Here is a 15,946-nt window from a genome sequence, read left to right on the forward strand (position 1 = left end):
ACGCAAGTAAAGTGTGCTCGAATTCTCATCAACGTGAAATATTGCAACACCAGAAGGTCGCTAGGGATCTTGTGAAGCCATTCACGGTGGATCTAAATCCAGAACGTGCAAGTATTGGTGCTGCGGCCGGGAGTGCTGTGCATGTATAGAACTAAATACAAGTATCTTTGTGGCCAGGTTAATGCGATTCCAGGCAGGCAGGAGAAAACTACGCTGTCCTTGGCTTTACATGGTAACTCAGTGATGTTGGCCAACCCGCTGCCCCTTGGTCTCACGCAACAGCATCTGGCAACAACAGCAACAACCATCCAAACACAGTTTCCAAGAAGAGCCACTCCGGATGTGGCCAAGCTCAGCAAATGCGCCAAGTTTGCATTCATGGAACCACGGGGGGAGCCAGATACACGAGGATGGCTCTTCCTGTTCAACATAAACATCAGCCTGTACCATCTTGTACCTACATATCCCACCACTGCCGGCCAGATTCAGGTCTCGACCCGAAACGTCATCCATTCCTTCTCTCCAGAGTTGCCGCTGAGTTACTCCAGCATTTTGTGGCTAACAATATTCGGCCACCGCTGGCGCCGCCGCGCACTCCATGCATTAAACAGCAACAACGCATCGCAGCTGATGTCAGGAGCACATCTCCAAAACCCTCGTAACACCAGCTACTGACAAAATAAGCCCTTCAGCACTGGAGGTTATTTGGACAGAGCTCTAAGACAAAATAACACCCTGGTTCACAAAATGACACCGGGTTGTGAAATGCCTCCTAACCTCTGGTGGTTTGTTTCTGAAACCCACGAGGAAAATGTTGGTGGGTTGGTGTTGGCAATTGCCAATTGAAAAATTGGTTTCAAAATGACCGCACGGTGCAGCGGTACACAGTAAACACGGCAGGACCTCACTGTCGTCTCTTACATCCGTGAACCCGAGCACACATTGAGCGACCACTTTGCTGAACACTGCAAGAGTGGCCCCGACCTCTACCCCCCCCCCCCCCCCCCCCCCCCCACACACACACACACACCCCACCCCACCCCACCTCTGTTCGCTCAGCCTTCTCCTATTGTAACGTTGCAACAAACCTCAAGGATAAGTCAGCCAACCAACCTGTGCCTGATGGGATTGGAGACTAGTCTATGAAGTCAACATGTACAAAAAAAACGGAATCGTTTTGATGAAAGATCATAAACCTGCCACAATGATATCATTTCCTGGTTCCCAACTCTGAAAGTCCATTCCCTCCGTAGATGCTGCCTAGCCCGCAGAGGTCCTGCAGCACTTTGTGTTTGGCTCCGCTTCTGTTTCCTCTCGCCACAGAGTGTTTCCAGCATTCTCCCATCTCAAGATCTCACTCAAATTAAAGTCTGGGTTCAGTGTTACACCTAGCATGATGATCTGGAGTAGATCCTGAGGATTGGCGGGTAGCAAACGTAACCCCACTTTTTAAGAAGGGAGGGAGAGAGAAAACGGGGAATTACAGACCAGTTAGTCTAACATCGGTAGTGGGGAAACTGCTAGAGTCAGTTATTAAAGATGGGATAGCAGCACATTTGGAAAGTGGTGAAATCATTGGACAAAGTCAGCATGGATTTACAAAAGGTAAATCATGTCTGACGAATCTTATAGAATTTTTCGAGGATGTAACTAGTAGCGTGGATAGGGGAGAACCAGTGGATGTGGTGTATCTGGACTTCCAGAAGGCTTTCGACAAGGTCCCACATAAGAGATTAGTATACAAACTTAAAGCACACGGCATTGGGGGTTCAGTATTGATGTGGATAGAGAACTGGCTGGCAAACAGGAAGCAAAGAGTAGGAGTAAACGGGTCCTTTTCACAATGGCAGGCAGTGACTAGTGGGGTACCGCAAGGCTCAGTGCTGGGACCCCAGCTATTTACAATATATATTAATGATCTGGATGAGGGAATTGAAGGCAATATCTCCAAGTTTGCGGATGACACTAAGCTGGGGGGCAGTGTTAGCTGTGAGGAGGATGCTAGGAGACTGCAAGGTGACTTGGATAGGCTGGGTGAGTGGGCAAATGTTTGGCAGATGCAGTATAATGTGGATAAATGTGAGGTTATCCATTTTGGTGGCAAAAACAGGAAAGCAGACTATTATCTAAATGGTGGCCGACTAGGAAAAGGGGAGATGCAGCGAGACCTGGGTGTCATGGTACACCAGTCATTGAAAGTGGGCATGTAGGTGCAGCAGGCAGTGAAGAAAGCGAATGGTATGTTAGCTTTCATAGCAAAAGGATTTGAGTATAGGAGCAGGGAGGTTCTACTGCAGTTGTACAGGGTCTTGGTGAGACCACACCTGGAGTATTGTGTACAGTTTTGGTCTCCAAATCTGAGGAAGGACATTATTGCCATAGAGGGAGTGCAGAGAAGGTTCACCAGACTGATTCCTGGGATGTCAGGACTGTCTTATGAAGAAAGACTGGATAGACTTGGTTTATATTCTCTAGAATTTAGGAGATTGAGAGGGGATCTTATAGAAACTTACAAAATTCTTAAGGGGTTGGACAGGCTAGATGCAGGAAGATTGCTCCCGATGTTGGGGAAGTCCAGGACAAGGGGTCACAGCTTAAGGATAAGGGGGAAATCCTTTAAAACCGAGATGAGAAGAACTTTTTTCACACAGAGAGTAGTAAATCTCTGGAACTCTCTGCCACAGAGGGTAGTCGAGGCCAGTTCATTGGCTATATTTAAGAGGGAGTTAGGTGTGGCCCTTGTGGCTAAGGGGATCAGAGGGTATGGAGAGAAGGCAGGTACGGGATACTGAGTTGGATGATCAGCCATGATCATATTGAATGGCGGTGCAGGCTCGAAGGGCCGAATGGCCTACTTCTGCACCTAATTTCTATGTTTCTATGTTTCTATGATCTCTTTCCTGTAGTAGTGGGCCAGAGAGACCAAGCATCGATAACCAGTCAATATGTCAATTATGAGCATGCCTTACATTGTATAAATTAATAATCAGGTCGTTACGGGGTAGTTGGGTGATTGTATGTTTTGTTAAATTAATCGAGATAGATTGCATTTTACAGTCATTATATATGTTCACAGCGCAGTTTAAAAAAAGGGTCAATGTCTAGACAGAAATAATTGACAGTAGACGGCAACACAGAGTGCTGGAGTAACTCAGCGGGTCAGGCAGCATCTGTGGAGAATATGGATAGGTGACGTTTCGGGTTGGGATCCTTCTTCAGACAGAGTCCCGATTCGAAACGTCACCTATCCATGTTCACCACAGATGCTGCATGTCCCACTCAGTTACTCCAGCACTCTGTGTCTATCTTTGGCGTAAACCGGCATCTGCAGTTCTTTATTTCTTCATTGTGATGTCCTTATTCAGAGAATCGCTAAAAAGCATTGTCTCTCCGAAGTTCCATAAGTACCATTGTAAGGCAGTTGTTTTTTTGTTATTGTTTTAGTCAATGATGTTTTAATTTTGCCGAGAGAACTAGTCTAGTAGTCACCATGGACAGCTCTCAGTTACACAATTCGCTGCAAAACCGAGGCGTTCGTGGTCCTTCCTGGCCGTGGGTCGGTGCTGATTGGACCCACATGACCCGCTCTTCACACAGACACTCTTGGTGCGCTCTTGTGTACACGCCTGGAGTTGTCAATGGTCTCACACTCTCTCTGCTTTAAGTTGCGCGTGTGTGTATGTTGCAGCTGCTATGACTGCATAACATAGAAACATAGAAAATAGGTGCAGGAGTTGGCCATTCAGCCCTTCGAGCCAGCACCACCATTCAATATGATCATGGCTGATCATCCACAATCAGTACCCTGTTCCTGTTTCCCCCCCGTGTCCCCTGATTCCGTTAGCCCGAAGAGCTAAATCTAACTCTCTCTTGAATACAAAGTTCATATTTCTGCACTGTACCGGAAATGCATTGCTCCCGCACCGTTTAATACAGTACCCGTCTAAGTCAGATTGTAATGACCAACCAGGGGTAATAACCGAGGAATCGCGGCTGTTTATAAAGCCATATTTATGCAAGAATATATACTGTAGACACGCGCCTGAAGAAGGGTCTCGACCCGAAACGTCACCCATTCCTTCTCTCCACAGATGCTGCCTGTCCCGTTGAGTTACTCCAGCTTTTTGTGTCTATCTTCCTGAAACTTATACCAGCTATGAACTGATTCAGGAGTCACCGGTAAATCTATTTCCAGGTAAGGCCAGCAAATTCCGGGCAGGTGGGCGGATAGAGAGCCAATGCCTTCGGTCAACAGGTTTAGAGGGTGAGGGTGAGGGTGATCTCCGGTTTCCTGCGCCCTGTGTTTTGAGAGCCGGACACAGAGTGGTGCTGCCAATGTGATAACTACCTGCCCGCGGCTGCCTAAAGACTATAATGACGTTGGTTTTATTTTTAACCTTCCTGGGTTCATTGCCATTTCCCCCTCCTCCTTTAAGGATTGGCCAATTTGTTCCAACACAATGGTTTACAATATGTATGTCCAACCTCAGACGGGCAGTGACTGATCCAACGCAAATTAACGCGGTGTGATGTCAGAGGGAAGGTGTTTATCAGGCTGGGGTCTGTCGCTGGCTGGAGCAGTAGTGGCAAGTTCGGCGCCGGAGATCGCATAACCCAGGCTGGGACTCAACCTACGCCGCGCTTCTATTAACAACCAACTTGTTCGCCGAAGACCCCTCTCTCAGTTTCACAGACAGCCGTGAACTCAGTAATCCGCCGCGCTGCTGCCTCCAGCCCTGCTGTGGTAGGTTAAATGTCAATGCACTACTGTGGTGGGGTGATGCTGGTGATCAGGTTGGATGTCCCGGTGTCAAAACTTCCAGGAATTTGTGTAGCGCGTAAGATGCGCGAGTGGCGTAATTAGTGAACCATTGGCAGATATTCTCCTGGATGGAGTGAGTGTTAACTATGATATCAGAACTTGGTGTTCCTATAAACTTTCAGCGATCAGCTTGCCATGTCGAGTATCAGGAGGTTAGAGAATGGATACACTCGGGTTGTGCATTTGCGACAGAGATCGCACCTTTTAAAACAAGCTGGGATGTTTTTGTTTTATGAAAGATGAGCTATATATAAATATAAATATATAAAACTGACTTTCGCCGCGAGTGGTTTGGGTGCAACAGTGTGATTCGTGGATTTGAATTCTGGCCGCTGTTCCGCGCGTCTCTGGCATAAGAGAGGCTCGGCTAGATCCAGCCACACAGCGCGCAGCTGGCAGTGGGACTGGGAGCCAACTAGTAGCGCTGGCATGTTCTTTAAAATACTCTGGGAACTCGTTTACCTCCAGGCGGCTCGCGTTCAATAAAGCCTCAACGTTGAGTCCGACGCGGCGAGAGGCGGACCCCCCCCCCCCCCCTGAAGTAAGTGCGCGGAGCGGAGGCGCTTCACATGTGGGGAGTTTTACAAGCCGCGTACATCTCTTTGCGAGCAGGCTGTAGGAGTAGACGCCGGCGCGTCCCAGCCCCGCATTGAACGCTAACCGGACGGTTCATGTGTTCACAGGTTACAAGAGGTGACATGGAGAACAGCGGGAACATCTGTCAGCATCTGGCCATCGCTATATTCCTCTTCTGTTCTTATACCGCCACACACGGCAAACCAGTGGATGGAATTAACATCAAGTAAGTTTCTCCTGCTCCGGGCGGGATGTGGTCAGTCACTCCCTGTCAAATATAGAAGATAAGACGGCGTTCTCCGTCAGTTGATTTTTTTCCCATCGTTTGAGTATTGCACTTGATTTAAACACAGAATGCTGGAGTAACTCAGCGGGTCAGGCAGCATGTTCTGTGGACTTTAAACGGGTCATGACCCGAACTGTCTCCTGTCCATACCCTCCACAGACGCTGCCCGACCCGCTGAGTTCCTCCAGCACTTTGTGTGTTTTTTTTCTTCTCTCTCTCTGTTGTTATGTTTTAGACAATACTTGCAGGAGTAGGCCATTCGGCCCTTCGAGCCAGCACCACCATTTAATGTGATCATGGCTGATCATCCTCAATCAGTACCCCGTTCCTGCCTTCTCCCCATGTCCCCTGACTCCGCTATCTTTAAGAGCCCTATCTAGCTCTCTCTAGAAAGTATCCAGAGAACCTGCCTCCACCGCCCTCTGAGGCAGAGAATTCCACAGATTCACCACTCTCTGTGAGAAAAGTGTTTCCTCGTCTCCGTTCTAAATGGCTTACCCCTTATTCTTAAACTGTGCCCCTGGTTTTACTCTGGCAACTTGCTGGGCTGTTCTGGGCTAGTCTGGGCTAGTCTGGTCTGGGCGGGGCTGGGCTGTTCTGGGCTGGGCTAGTCTGGGCTGGGTTGTTCTGGTCTGTTCTGGGCTAGTCTGTTCTGGGCTGGGCTAGTCTGGGCTGGGCTAGTCTGGGCTGGGCTAGTCTGTTCTGGGCTAGTCTGGGCTGGGCTAGTCTGTTCTGGGCTAGTCTGTTCTGGGCGGGGCTGGGCTGTTCTGGGCTGGGCTGTTCTGGGCTGGGCTGTTCTGGGCTGGGCTAGTCTGGGCTGGGCTAGTCTGGGCTGGTCTGGGCCGGTCTGAGCTGCAGTTGACAGACGCGCTCGCTGTGGCTGCGCTCGGCTGGCGAGGTTCTGCCGCCGTTTCCAGGGGGTTGGAGCAAGTTGGAACTGAGCTTGAGCGTGATGTGAAACAAGACGTGTGGTGTCTGTGTTTTGTAGGAAGAGGTCAGTCACGGAGCACCAGTTCATGAACGACAAGGCCAGGTCAATCCACGACTTGCGGCGACGGATCTGGCTCAACAACGTAATGGGAGAGATACACACAGCTGTGAGCCGCGAGGTGGCCGAGCGGCCGCCGCCACGTTCCGCCAGAGTGCCCGTGCTTCTCATCAACGTGGGGCCCAAGAACAGCACCAACGCGGTCACCAGGACGGCGGGAAGAGAGGAGGACAAGCCGGGCGCAAACAGGCACCAGAACGCCAGGAAGAACGGGAGGAGGAAGAAACAGGGCAATAACAGCAGGCGCAAGGCGCAGAGAGGCCGGGAGGAGAACCGCAGGCGCGCCCGCTCCCCCGTGACCCAGCCCGGCACCGGAGTCGTCCCAAGCCTCTCCCCACCGGCCAACTCCCGCTCTATCGCCCCGGTAACTACCGCCGCTTGAATGATTGAAAGATACAGTATGGAAACAGGCCCTTCGACCCACCGAGTCCACGCCGACCCCCTTCACACTAGTTCTATGTTATCCCACTTTCTCATCAACCCACCCCTTGCCCGTTTCACAGCTAAATTAACCGACAAACTGCATGACTTTGGAGTGTGGGGGGGAGCCGGAGAAAACCCACGCGGTCACAGGGAGAACATGCAAACTCCACACACAGACAGCGCCCGAGGTCAGGATCGAACCCGGGTCTCTGGCGCTGTGGGGCAGCAGCTCTACCCGCTGCGCCACTGTCCTCTCCCTCTCACGGTTTTTGCTTTGAAGTTTATAGACTTTGCCCGAGATGGGTCTCGCATTCGCCGGTTAACAATCGCCCAGACACCAGGCGGAGGCGTGACATCCGCTCAGTCACCTCCAGACAATAGTCTGGCAGCAATGAAACTAATCCATTCACACCTGCACCTTGCATTAAAACGCCCTGTACAACACATGGCTTCAGAGAGCATCGTACAGAGCGTAGATAAACAAGGAACTGCAGGTGCTGGTTTACAAAATAAGACACAAAGTGCTGATGCTGCCTGACCCGCCGTTACTTCCGCACTATGTGTCTTATCGAGATGCTTTGTCCCGCCCCTACCACCCCCCCCCCCCCCCACACACAGTCAGTCTGAAGAAGGGCCTCGACCCGAAACGTCACCTATCCATGTTCTCCACAGATGCTGCCTGACCCTCTGAGTTACTCCAGCACTCTGTGAAACGTCACCTATCCATGTTCTCCACAGATGCTGCCTGACCCGCTGAGTTACTCCAGCATTTTGTGAAACGTCACCTATCCATGTTCTCCATAGATGCTGCCTGACCCGCTGAGTTACAACAGCACTTTGTGAAACGTCACCTATCCATGTTCTCCACAGATGCTGCCTGACCCGCAGTTCCACTGCACAGAACTGTAGTGTTTCATCAGCCTCTCCCGTTGATCCACGTCCAACCCTCCGCTCAGTGCACAAGTCCAACACGTACACAGTGCAGGTAGACAAAAGTGCTGGAGAAACTCAGAGCAGAAGATTCAAACAAGGGGACATGACTTGAGAATTAAGGGACTGAAGTTTAGGGGTAACATGAGGGGGAACTTCTTTACTCAGAGAGTGGTAGCTGTGTGGAATGAGCTTCCAGTGAAGGTGGTGGAGGCAGGTTCGTTTTTATCATTTAAAAATAAATTGGATAGTTATATGGATGGGAAAGGAATGGAGGGTTATGGTCTGAGCGCAGGTATATGGGACTAGGGGAGATTATGTGTTCGGCACGGACTAGAGGGGTCGAGATGGCCTGTTTCCGTGCTGTAATTGTTATATGGTTATATATTAGATATACCATATGGGCAGTAAACACTATCGTCAAACTCCAATCCAACAGTTGGAGCAAGGTGGAAGATACTGGATATAGTTCTCAGCATTGTAGCGCATCAGTTCCACAGACAAAGTCCAATGTCCGTAATGGGGTAGAGGTGAATCGGACAGTACCCTAGCTTATGGAAGGGCCGTTCAGAAGCCTGATAACAGAGAGGAAGAAGCTGTTCCTGAGTCTGGTGGTGCGAGCTTTCAAGCTTCTGTACCTTCTGCCGGACGGGAGCGGGGAGAAGAAGGAATGGCCGGTGTGGGACAGGGACAAGTCTTTGATTATGTTGGCTGCTTTTCCGAGGCAGCGGGAAGTGTAGATGGAGTCAATGGTGGGGAGTGTGGTGTGTGTGATGGACTGGGCTACATCTACAATGGTGGGGAGTGTGGTGTGTGTGATGGACTGGGCTACATCTCCAATGGTGGGGAGTGTGGTGTGTGTGATGGACTGGGCTACATCTACATCTACAACTCTGCAGTTTCTTGCAGAGATTCCTGGATGTTTGCTGAATCCAGTACAAGTTCATTTGGTCAGGGTCATTCTCCAAGAAACACCTCCAGTCTAACCACTGGCAGAGCGATCCTCACATATAATCACAGTGTGCGGGTTACTTTTCTGGGCAAGAGCATTTTTAATACCAGTGAGGTTTCTAACCACAAATCCACCAAGTCAGCCGATTTCATTCGCTGTAACATGACTTATCCCTGGCTCAGGCTCAGCCCATCAACCACACAAACCATCACTTCTGAACAAGTTACTTCCAGCCACGACTTTACAGTCATTTCTTCCAGCTCTCAACTTTCTAAGTTGGCAGCAATCCAAAACTGTGCTGCCAGGTTCTATCTTGCACCGAGTCTGTTCACCCATCACTCCCGTGCTAACCCACATCACCGAGTGGAATCCCGGTTAATCAACAGCTTGACTTCAAAGTTCTCATCGTTTTGTGCCGTTCCCTCCACGACATCTACCGCCCCTCCCTGGCTAAATATCTAACAATTAGCCAGCCCTACAACTGCCTTAGATATTTGCAGTCCCCCCCAATTCTGGCCCCCAGCACATGTCTAATCACACTGCCCCCCCCCCCCCCCAATCATAGTAAAACCACCCTTTCACCTTCCAAAGCCCAAAATAATTACATTCTGTTCCCACTCTAATGACTCTGGATTAAGTTGCATTGACAAGTATTTACATTGGCACACACGTATATCCAAGTGGAATCATTGTTGTTTTAATCTTTCAGTATAGTTATGTACAATGAGGCTGAGGGGAGATCTGGTCACAATATATAAAATCACCACAGGCATAGATAGGGTAGACAGTCGGAAGCTTTTTTCCGGGGTTTAAATGTCAGACAAGAGGACATAGCCCTGAGAACAAAACAGAGGGTGGGTGGGGGCCTGGAACACGCTGCCAGGGGTGGTGGTGAAGGCAGATTTGATAGTGGTGTTTAAGAGGCTTCAGGTTTAAGAGGCATGTGGATATGGAGGGATATGGATCATGTGCAGGCTGAGGAGCTTGGTTTAACTTGGCATCATGTTCAGCACTGACATTGTGGGCCGAAGGGCCTGTTCCTGTGCTGTTCTGTTTTACGAGATCATTCAGTGCATGTCCTTTCAAGTCCAACCTTTTCAATGGGTGAAATACCCATCATTATTGATCAACATATTTGTTAAAAATGGCCAGCCCACCAATCTAAACCCCTAGTCACAAAAAGCTGGAGTAACAGCGGGACAGGCAGCATCTCTGGAGAGAAGGAATGGGTGACGTTTCAGGTCGAGACCCTTCTTCTAAACTCATAATTAGCTTCAGGGAAAGAAGAAGCTGTTGCTGGATCCTTTCCCAAAGCATCTTCAGGACGTCCTGTGAAGCTCAGACGCTTCTAGTTTAGAATGTTACAACTTGCACCTACATTGTCTCTGAAACAACTCATTTTATAGAAAACGTGATTCATCGCTTGTTTTCTAGAGAGAGAAAAAGAAAATGTCCGGTTTAGAAAGTTTTCTTGAAGTTTCAGGTGTGCACTTGTTAATGATGCAATCCTCTGTGAAGATGCCAAATATATAATTCTGTAGACTAAAATTCAAAATGAAACTACAAAACATTCAACACATCTTGCAGTAATCACTAGTAATACAAAAATGCTAAAATGTTCCGTGTCTTTGGACTTCTGTTGCATTTTGCTTGATTTTAGAAATGTGCTTTCCATGGTGAGGGATGTAATGATGAAAGGTCTCCACCTGGCAACCTCGGCTTTATACCCTGGACTATTCCAACGTGAGGATGCATGTTTAAAGGGATTTCTCCATCTGAATCATTTCACTGGTAATTGTGTAATAAGTAGCCCACTCCACTCTCCCACTGATCCATCTATCAATTTATGGATCATTAGAACAAACAGCATTGAGAGGAAAGTCCTAGATACAAGTTCAGCTACTGTACCTGCTAGAGCAGTCATTAGATAGAGGATTCTACTTCCTTTGACCATATAGAGTGGGAACTATCAGCTCGAAGATGTTGATTCTCATCCAGTGAGTATGGGATCGCAAATATCTATGGCAGAATCCATATACATTACAAATAGACTGTTGAAAAATTGGTCCAAACCCGAAATGTCTCCTGTCCATTCCCTCCACAGACACTGCCTGCCCCACTGAGTCCTCCACCACTTTGTGTCCGCCATCCACAGCCTCTTGTCTCTCTATTAAAACCCAGTGAGTCGTTTTTGTTCCAAGATGCCCAATTAAGTTTCTACTATCGACAAAGTTATCAGTCACTGTTCATAGACTATATTTTTATGACGTTGCTTGTTTAAAATACCCAGCAACCATTGAGTACTTCTTTATTCCTGCAGGTCTGCTCTGTAGGTGAAGATAGAAAAATATATTTTGCAATATTCTGTCCCTGTGATCATAACTAAACTATTAAACATATTTATTGATTGTAAATATAAAACACACAAGAGAATAAAAACGTGAGTGTACACTATGGAACTATACGTTGGTCATTGTGAATATCTGACAATTTATGATTCATGTCACATACCGTAATTTATTTGTTAAATCATCTATTTATTTGAACTGTGTATCATGGTGCTGCTAACTTCTGATATATTGTAAAGATATGCACTTTAGAGTTCAAGTAATGTTGATACATGGCCAATAATAAAGTGATGTTGTGGTTTGTTGAATTGGAAATTGGAGTAATGGTCTTTATTGATATGATCAAACACCTGTGGTCACACAGTCACCCAACTTGCACCAATTCAGAAACGGGCGCTTCAGCCCAACTCGTCCACGATGAACAAGATTCATTCATTCATCATTGTTGACAACATTAGCGATAGAGTGGCGCTGGGCTCCAACGGGAACGGTGACGGACGCTCCACACATCTCTGTCCTCCAGTTCCTGCCGACTTCCACCGCTGGAAGTATAGGGTTTTGGTGTGTGTGTGTTTTATCATCGTTCCTTCCAATGCCGTGTTCGACAGTGATCGCAGCTTCTACTGAAGTGTGGATGGCCGTTGGCTCGCTAGGAGCTCATCCGCCCTTTGCCAGGTCTTGTTTTTGGTCCTGCTGGGGGTCCACAGCCCCCTCCTCACCTGGCAAACCAGGTGGGGGAGACGGTTTAGTCGCCGACTATCCGACCATGGAGCAGGTAGCTGTGCCCCCCCCGCCTGACCTGATCAAGATGCCACCTCTAAACTAGTTCCATTTGCCTGGCTGTGTTTGGCCAATAGCCCTCCAAACCTTTCCTTTCCATATGCCAGTCCAAATGTCTTCTAAATGCTGTTATAGTACCTGTCTCAACTACCTCCTCTGGAAGCTCGTTCTATATACCCACCACCCTCTGAATGACAAAGTTGCCCCTCAGGTTCTTATTAAATATTTCCTCTCAACCTACGTCTATGTTCAATGGTTCTTGATTCCCCTGGGTTAAAAAACCCGATCTATGATAAACCAATCTATGAAACCCCCCCTATCTCTCCCCTCGTGGTTTTATACACCCCTTTAAGATCACCCCCAACCTCCTGTGTTGCAAAAAAGAAAGTCCTAGTCTGCTCAACCTCTCCACAGACCAGGCCTTCAAGTCCTGGCAACATCCTAGTAAATCATCTCTGCCCTCTTTCCAGTTTAATGGAATCCTTCCTATAGCAGGGATGGCCAAAACGGAACAGAATACGCCAATTGCGGCCTCACCAAGGTCTTGTGCAACTTCAATGGGGGGTTTTTCGAAGTAATTTATATAGCAGAAACATAATTTTAAGTCTTCCTGCAGCCTTTACCCAAATGGTTCACAGAGACACGGGAGCCTGGATAATCGTTCAGAGATGCTGGCACATGTGTTGGGTTGAGAACCGCTGGCATATGTGTTGGGTTGAGGACGCCCAGTGTACTCGAGGATGTGCTTTCACCACGATGCCCAACACAGGCAGGCTAACCGCAGAAGCAGATCCACTCCGACAGCAACAATCCTTACATTAACTCCGTACACTGTGGACGGCTCGATTGTCATCATGTATTGTCTTTCCGCTGACTGGTTAGCATGCAACAAAAGCTTTTCACTGTCCCTCGGTACATGTGACAATAAACTAGACTAAACTGAACTAGATATCCCGCTGATGAAATGCTGACTATTGGACTTGTATTTTCGATTTGAAGGAAGAGGGAATTACTTTTGAATATGAATATGAATATTACTGAAGGAGAAACTTTTAAAGAAGATATGGGAGGCGAGTTGTTTTTACACAGAGAGTGGGTGGGTGGGTGGGTGCCGGGGGTGGTGGTGGAGGAGGCAGATACCACAGCGGTGGTTTAAGCGCCTTGATCGGCACATGGACACGCGCCCTCATGTAGCTTATTGCCGGCAGAAGAGATGTTCGGCACAGACATTGTGGGCCGAAGGGCCTGTTCCTGTGCTGTACTCTTCTATGTTCTATCTTTGCCCGGATTCATAAATCCTGTCCCAAAAATGGCGCTATTTTTAGAAAGGTAGACAAAAATGCTGGAGAAACTCAGCGGGTGCAGCAGCATCTATGGAGCGAAGGAAATAGGCAACGTTTCGGGTCGAGACCCTTCTTCAGTTTTTTTAGAAAACCGAGTAGAGTTGAATCCAGGACAAGGGGTCACAGTTTAAGGATAAAGGGGAAATCTTTTAGGACCGAGATGAGAAAAACATTTTTCACACAGAGAGTGGTGAATCTCTGGAATTATCTGCCACAGAAGGTAGTTGATGCCAGTTCATTGGCTATATTTAAGAGGGAGTTAGATGTGGCCCTTGTGGCTAAAGGGATCAGGGCGTATGGAGAGAAGGCAGGTACAGGATACTGAGTTGGATGATCAGCCATGATCATATTGAATGGCGGTGCAGGCTCGAAGGGCCGAATGGCCTACTCCTGCACCTATTTTCTATGTTTCTATGTAATCATTTTTTTTTCATTTCGGATTATTTTATGAAACTTTAACTTGCCGCCAGGCATTTTCCATGAGGATGAATCGCGCCAACTACAGTATTACTTTCATTCCCAGACAATAGACATCGCAGTTTGTGGATGGATACGAGGCGTTGGGATGGATACGAGGCTGCTGCAGAAACAGACATGAATTCATTTCCTCGGCAGCCGCTGGAGGGCACAACGCGCTGAAACTAAACGCGGCGGACACAACAAAGGCTCATTTCGTCCGGCAAAACTCACCACAAGCTTCGAGTTCTTCTGCATATTAAATCACCTCATATTACCCTTGGTCCAAAAATGCATCTAGCCAAAGAAAATAGCAAATCCACCGCTCACCGAATGCAATGTAGTTACCTGAAATTAGGTTTTTATATTTAATTATAATTAAGAAACCGTACTTCCTGACTTTCTTTCTGACAGAAAAAAGCAACGAAGTAGAGTTGAGAGTTGAGAATAATCCAGACAGGGTAAGCAACAAGGTGTGTGTGTGGGTGGATGGGTGGGGAATAGTCTGGCCCCTTGCAGGGGCAATACCCAATGGCCATGGGGTGAAGTTGTGTCTGCTGTACACTGGGTTCCCATCCCACAACATTGCCCAACCAGGCTGGCCACCCACTCTACATCACTGACCAACGCCACCACTCTGCTAGCTTGCAACACAATGGCACGAACATTGACCTTGCAATTCCAGGTGGACCACACGCCCGGGGCCTCCTCCCCCCCCCACCTGTCCACCTTTCATTGCTCACCTGTCCCATCCCGTCGCCCTCCCCCTCCCACCTGCCCCTCATCAACTCCCCAACTTTAGGAGGGGTTAAGAGGGAGAGATAGATCAGCTGTGATTGAATGGCGAGTAGACCTGATGGGCCAAATGGCCTAATTCCTATTCCCTATGACCTGTTTCTACCAATCAGCTAGCAGCCTCTATCCCCCCCCCTCCCCCCTGTACACTGGGATCTTCCCCCCTTCACCCGCGTGGAACAAGAGACAATATCTCTACTGTTGTCCCAAACATCAGCGTTTTGCCTCCACAGAGGCTGTTTTACACGCTGAGTTCTTCCAACTTTCTGATTTTATTGCAGGGTGCGGTCTCCTCCCTCACCTCCCCTTGACCGACCTATCACTTGCTCAGCTTTGTCGCATCCACCTCTCTTTTCCAGCTTTCTCCCCATTACTATCATCAGTCTGAAGAAGAGTCTTGCCCCAAGACGTCATCTGTCCATTCCCTCCTAAGATGCTGCCTGAGCCCTGACATCCTCCACTCTTTGTGTTTGACTCCATTATCTGCAGTCTCTTTTGGCTTCATTTCCCAAATAATTTGTTCTGAGCTACTTCCCAACTTATCCGTGTTGTCTCGCGAGATTATCTTCCGAGTTGAGCTTGTTCACAATCTTCATTCCTGACAACGAAGTCTTCTTCCACTCACTGTTCTCTAGTGGAATATCCCAGCCACAGGTATCTTCTCAGGGACACTCAAGTTCAAGTTCAAGTGAGTTTATTGTCATGTGTCCCTGTATAAGACAATGAAACTCTTGCTTTGCTTAAGCACACAGAAAATAGTAAGGCATTTACTACAAAACAGATAAATGTGTCCATATACCATGATATAAATATATACACACATGAATAAATAAACTGGTAAAGTGCAAATAACAGAAAGTGGTTATTAATAATCAGAGTTTTGTCTGAGCCAGGTTTAATAGCCTGATGGCTGTGGGGAAGTAACTATTCCTGAACCTGGTTGTTGCAGTCTTCAGGCTCCTGTACCTTCTACCTGAAGGTAGCAGGGAGATGAGTGTGTGGCCAGGATGGTGTGGGTCTTTGATGATACTGCCAGCCTTTTTGAGGCAGCGACTGCGATAAATCCCCTCGATGGAAGGAAGGTCAGAGCCGATGATGGGCTGGGCAGTGTTTACTACTTTTTGTAGTCTTTTCCTCTCCAGGGCGCTCAAATTGCCGAACCAAGCCACGATGCAACCGGTCAGTAT

The 15,946-nt window shown here is 48.1% G+C and overlaps 1 protein-coding gene across 2 annotated transcripts; it reads left to right on the forward strand.

Moving 5' to 3' along the window:
- The first annotated feature begins 4,598 nt into the window (after positions 1 to 4,598).
- On the forward strand, positions 4,599 to 7,330 carry pthlh (parathyroid hormone like hormone). 2 transcript variants are annotated; one of them, XM_033038349.1, is made up of 3 exons: positions 4,599 to 4,744; positions 5,506 to 5,624; positions 6,673 to 7,330. In XM_033038349.1, the coding sequence occupies exons 2-3, from the start codon at positions 5,521 to 5,523 to the stop codon at positions 7,112 to 7,114; spliced, it is 546 nt and encodes a 181-aa protein (XP_032894240.1). In that variant the 5' UTR covers positions 4,599 to 4,744; positions 5,506 to 5,520; the 3' UTR covers positions 7,115 to 7,330. The 2 variants fall into 2 exon arrangements, with proteins under 2 accessions (XP_032894240.1, XP_032894239.1); XM_033038348.1 differs by lacking the exon at positions 4,599 to 4,744 and having other exon boundaries at positions 5,472 to 5,624.
- The last annotated feature ends 8,616 nt before the right edge of the window (positions 7,331 to 15,946 follow it).

This window comes from Amblyraja radiata, chromosome 19, assembly GCF_010909765.2.
Source record: "Amblyraja radiata isolate CabotCenter1 chromosome 19, sAmbRad1.1.pri, whole genome shotgun sequence".
NCBI classification, from domain to species: domain Eukaryota; kingdom Metazoa; phylum Chordata; class Chondrichthyes; order Rajiformes; family Rajidae; genus Amblyraja; species Amblyraja radiata.

Bases quoted from the DNA above. Each gene is read 5' to 3' on its own strand.
- pthlh (XM_033038348.1), top strand. From the start codon at position 5,494: ATGTGTTCACAGGTTACAAGAGGTGACATGGAGAACAGCGGGAACATC. The intron at 5,625-6,672 runs GTAAGTTTCTCC...TGTGTTTTGTAG, and splicing joins GTGGATGGAATTAACATCAA to GAAGAGGTCAGTCACGGAGC.